This window comes from Marmota flaviventris, chromosome 4 (assembly GCF_047511675.1).
Source record: "Marmota flaviventris isolate mMarFla1 chromosome 4, mMarFla1.hap1, whole genome shotgun sequence".
NCBI lineage: Eukaryota > Metazoa > Chordata > Mammalia > Rodentia > Sciuridae > Marmota > Marmota flaviventris.
Genome location: NC_092501.1, coordinates 108,424,344 through 108,429,942, shown reverse-complemented (window position 1 = coordinate 108,429,942; position 5,599 = coordinate 108,424,344). Strand labels below are relative to the sequence as shown.

Genomic DNA, 5,599 nt, shown 5'->3' with positions numbered 1-5,599 from the left:
GAAAGCAAATTTCAGATTTTATATGGAAAGTTTCAGATCACAGTAGCTTGTTCAAGATATTATGCAAATCATAAAATACCATAAATATATTGTGAACAAACTTCATAATAAAAACTAATAAATAATTTTCTTTTTTTCTTTAAAATAGCAACTTTTTAATTAAGCCCATTTAGTGCTATCAATTAATTTCACTATCATCATAAACTATTTATTAATCTTTAAAAATATTTACTAAGCCAGGACAATTTCCAAATTTTAAAACATCAGCCTCTTTTCAAATGCTGATAAAGTTAACATGAAAATAAGTCACACTTCCAACTTCAACTTATAACCCCATAATCTCTACTAGGACTTCAATAATGTCTTATTTATTTGAAGTCATTTCATCCTGTGCTTTTAAGCTCCAAATATGTGTACTTCTAAAATGCTCTAGATATTTAATAATTTAAAGGTAGATTTTTTTTTTGTAAACCATAGACAGTATGCTTATCTAGGGGCATCTGTGTGATCAGTTGTCAACATTTTTACAAATATCTTATGAAGCCTTAAAGTCATTTCAGGCAAAAAGCAAAAAGGGATAGTAAAGGGGGAAACAGTTTCAGGAAGACACCCTTCTCCACCCTACCCCTAGAAAAGAAAATCCCTTGATTTTTCCACAGTCTCATCAGTGACTCTCAAGAATATTCTGAAAACTAATTTTGTTTTACTTGAATTTCTGAAATCCATATGTTCCTGATTTTTAACAGTACAGATGGGTCATCACCAGAGGTGGTCCAATATCATTAAAGACACAACTTGGATTAGGAAATCCCAGAAAGTTGGTGTGGTGAGAGCTAATCCGAAAAGAGCAAGCAAATGAACTTAAATGTTAGTTGCTCCAGAGCAACTATCATTAAATAAAAGGTATCTCTTTGGCTGTACTACCAGCTTGATCTTGCCCTCCCCCTTTTTCCTTACTACTGCAGGATTGGCATCTGGCCAGCAAAGGCGACATGATACCCTAGTGCCATCTACAGGCTATCATCGACATTCAAATTTTGTGGCAACAGACAAGCACCAGTGAAATAAATTAGACAGCGCTGCATTTAAATCTTTATTAGCAAGGAATTATTAGACCTAAGAAAAACTAATTCTGGATTTGGTTGAAATATGAGTTTCTCAGTCTCTTAATCCCTCTTCATATGGCATATTTCACAGTTTAAAATGAGTTATGACAGATCACTTATGCATTACTAAGATGAGAGAGTATTTACAATGGATTCATTCTTTTCTCTATAAATCAGTTATATGAGGGAGATAGCATTCCTTTTTTCTTATTTTTTCCTTTTTGAAAGTTTATTTGGCCATTGTGGACACTGAAAATCTTTCTATCAAACACCCAATTTACTATATTACAATAAACAATTTGAAATCACAGAGGAGACTTCCTATATGGCTTAGTTGCAATCTATCAACAATCATGTGCTTCACAACTGATGTACATTTAATATTAACTATCTTGTTTAGAGACTAAAAAAAATTAACCCCTTTAGCAACCACAGCTCCAACATAAGTGGCATCAGACCTTCAAATGTCATTTAAAACTTGAGATTTGAAGGTGACTTTTTAGATCAAAAGGTAACTGTGAAAATTTTGAAGCTGTCAATTTGGAAACCCCAGGAGTAGAATTTGGCATATTAGGATGGGTTTTCTTCTTTAGCAAACATTATCATGGGACATTTTGGAATAATTTCTTCTTTTCATCTTTTGCCATTTGAAGGAAACTGGGAGGTTAAATAATTCTCAGAACTCAGAAATTTCAAAGCTGTTCTAAAAATTCTTGACTGAGCCCCAGAGGAATAGAAAAGGGGTCAAGTTTTTTTCCCTCTTTGTAACTAAGCTAAAGTTAGACCAAAACAATAGACACACTGGCACGTTAATACTGGTTGACTGGGCACTTGTATGCAGTACTTATAGACCAGTAAAAGTGCTCGTTTACCTGTCTGGTGTGTAAGGGGCCCTTTGTCTTGAAGCCTCCTTGGGAACTGCACTCTGAGGCACTGAAGTGATCTGAACTAGTGGAAGAGCGTTTGGAAAGGGTGTCACAACCCCCGACAAAGGTGTTGTCCAAAGGGAGCTCCTGAATCACATGGTGCTTTTTCACGGAAACTGGAGTGTCTGGTTTGAGATGAAAAGCAGGCTGTGGAGAGGCAGATTTGTAGTGCTTGGCCAGGTCAGGGCTGTTAGGCTTGAAGGTTGTTGGAGGTGCTGGGCCCCAGTCAAATCTTCCTATACTTTGCTCCTCAAGCTCAGCTGGCAGGCTTATTGTCCCATTGATAGGTTCATGAACTGCATCATCAGGTTTGGACTCTTCGATAGTAACAAAGTTCAAAAGAGAGCTCTTGGGAGACTTTCTTTTCTTCCTTTTCTTTTTCTTGTTTTGTTTATTCTCCTGGTTTGGGGACATCCATTCAGCACCTTGCTTGCTCCTCTGAGCTGCTTTGAACCTGGACGCATGGCGACAGCGCACCAGAACAGTGACAAAAATTACAACAATGACCACCATGGCCCCTGCGACAATGGCAATCATGATGGTGAGATAGTCTTCATTTTGATAGGGCTGGCTGCTATCCCCTATGTTCCTGTCCAGTGGGGTCTCCATAGTCCTGCGGATCAAGTCATAGATATAGGAGGCATTTCCAGCAGTGTCATTAACATAAAGAAATACAAGCACAAGTGTGTGCAAAGACTTGGGGTACCCCAGATCACTAATGTTGACCACCAAACGGTGTAAGCCCACATCGGTAGGTGCCGGCTTTTCTTCTAGGGTGATGTTACCTGTTACCGGATCGATCCGAAATAAGCCTTTGTTGTTCCCACTCACTATTGTATACTTAAGTTCTGCATTCATTCCAGTATCAATATCCACTGCAAAAACTTCTGCTACCACGGAGCCAGGGATGGCTGAGAGGGGCACCAACTTAAAGGAAGTGTTAGATGGTGGAGAGATGACAACTGGACTGTTGTCATTCACATCCATGACGTTGATAGTTACTTTTGCAGTAGAGGAACGAGGTGGTTGTCCTCCATCAGTGGCTTTGACATCAAAAGTGTAGGAACTCTGCTGCTCTCTATCAAATGAGACATTTGACTTTATGACTCCAGAATAAGGATCCAGCACAAAATTATCATTGTCATTTAGAATGGAAAGAGTCACAGCTTTATTCTCTCCAGCATCTGCATCTGTCACTGTGATTACCCCCACAGTACTATACTTTGGCAGATTCTCAGACACAAAAAATTGAAAGTGATTATGAGTAAACTTGGGGCTATTGTCATTCTCATCCAGAACAGTAACTATCACAGCCGCTTGGCTTTGGAGGGGAGGGGTCCCATTGTCCCTGGCAGTTACTGTAAAAATGAATCGCTCTTGTTCTTCTCTGTCAAAGACTCTGGAGGCTGTCAAAACTCCTGTCTTTCGGTCCAGATCAAAGAAGGAGGCATTCGGTCCAAGCTGATAAACAATGTCTGCATTTTTCCCACTGTCTTCATCTGTGGCACTAATAGTTGTTAAGTATAACCCACGTCGGTTGTTTTCAGAAACTGACAGCTCAATTACAGGCTGGTTGAAAATTGGTGGGTTGTCATTTTCATCCTCAAGCTTAACCCTTACCAGGGCAGTCTGATTTAAACTGGGCTTCCCAGAATCAGAGGCAACAATTTTAAAGCTGAATTCTTTGGTGCCCTCATAGTCCAACAAAGAAGAGGTCTCTAACAAATACTGGTTGTCATAGACTGCCTTCAAGTGAAAGGGGACCTCTCTTTCAATAAAACAGATCACTTTGCCATTCACATCTGTGTCCTTATCAGAAACTGTAATTAGGGCAATTTTTGTATTGACAGGATCTTTCTCAGATAAATACACAGTGCCATTGATGGGACTTATAATGTACCTGAGGTCTATGTTTGGAGGGTTATCATTTACATCAGTGACATTGATGGTAACCGTTGCTCGAGCAGGAGTGGAGCTGCCATCACTAGCCAGCACTGTCACTTTGTGAATGGCTGTTTCTTCTCTATCTAAAGACCTCTGAACTGTAATCAGCCCGGTAGTATTATTTAAAGCAAAGAGTCTTTTGGTTGCAGGGGCGACCTGGGCACCAAAAATGTACCGGATTTCAGCATTGCTGCCTATATCTGCATCAGTGGCATGGAGCTGAATTACAGAGGTACCTACAGGAGCATTCTCTGGAATATGCACCTCCACTTGACCCTCTTTAAACACTGGCCTGTTGTCATTTACATCACTTACTGTGACCTGCAGTATGGCTGTGCTGGATTTCTGTGGAGTGCCTCCATCCTCCACTTTGATTTTCATCACATAGGTATCTTTCTGTTCTCTATCCAAGTTTTGCTGAACAATCAATTGTGGCCACTTCTCTCCCTCCGGAGTTTCCACGATATCCAGTCCAAAAACACTCTGCCCATTTAGCAATTCATAATGCTGTACACCATTGAAGCCTGTGTCAGGATCTGTTGCTGATGGAATTGGAAAGCGGCTGTTGATCAAAGTGTTTTCTGGAATGGAAATATTGATGACAGGAGATGGAAACATGGGGGCATTATCATTGGTATCCTTGACAATTATCTTTATTTTGATCAGCCTGAAAAAGTCATTGGGGAGGATCACCACCTCAAGTTCAAAGAAGCACTCATTTTCCTCAGCATAAGAAGCTCCAGCACAGAGTTTTTCTCTGTCTATTCTATTGGAGGTTGTGAAAATTTCCCCAGTGCTGCTGGATACTTTCACCAAAGGGGCATCCCCAGCTTTAGAAACCAGTCTGTAGACAAGGCTGGCACTCGTCCCTGTGGCAGCATTGATGTGAGAAATGTTCAGATCCTTTGGTATGTTTCCTATGGGCACATTTTCAGGCAATTCCTCTCTAATAGTGTAAATAAGTTCTTGAGCTATTGCGGAATCCAGCCTTAAACAGGCAATCAGAGCAGCCAACAGGTAAAAATCCCTCAGGTCCATGATAATGTATTTATTTTCTTTTCCTGGATTTTAGGGTTTAAAGGTTTCCACTGAGGGATGCACGAATTGCAAGAGGAAGTGTGCATGGACTGGAGGATGCATTACATCTCATCGCTTATTTGGAGACAGCCACTGTCAACACAATCGTACAGACAATATTATTCTTCAGTAAATAAAAACACACAGTCACAAAATATCGCACCACATTTTCCACCGCACATTAGTAAACATGGCAGTTTGCTCTGCCACTGTTGGCAAGTTAACTCTGAGGGTAAAAACACTGAATATTCCCTGCTTGTTGCATTTTCCCAGAGAAAATGAAATTACCTACTTTTGGATTAAGGACAGCAGCTATTTTTACCTGCATTCCCCCCACGCTTTTTATTTTTTTTGAATACTGTTAAATTCAAAACATGCATTCTTGTTCTCTTCTCCTCCTGCTGTTTACCCACCTCTTGGCCTCTAACCCACGTCCCTTAGTTGTTTGGGGTCCAAGTAAAAAATCCTAAGTATTTAGCTACAGTTCCTGCTAATTGCTTTGTCACATGTCAAATATGATATGTTTTCTTCTCTGCCACACTGAGT

General features: G+C 40.0%; 1 protein-coding gene across 1 annotated transcript; it reads right to left on the bottom strand.

Moving 5' to 3' along the window:
* Window positions 1–1,915: 1,915 nt before the first annotated feature.
* On the bottom strand, window positions 1,916–5,014 carry Pcdh9 (protocadherin 9). The gene has a single exon (XM_027938061.3). The coding sequence runs from the start codon at window positions 5,012–5,014 to the stop codon at window positions 1,916–1,918; it is 3,099 nt and encodes a 1,032-aa protein (XP_027793862.2).
* Window positions 5,015–5,599: the final 585 nt, after the last annotated feature.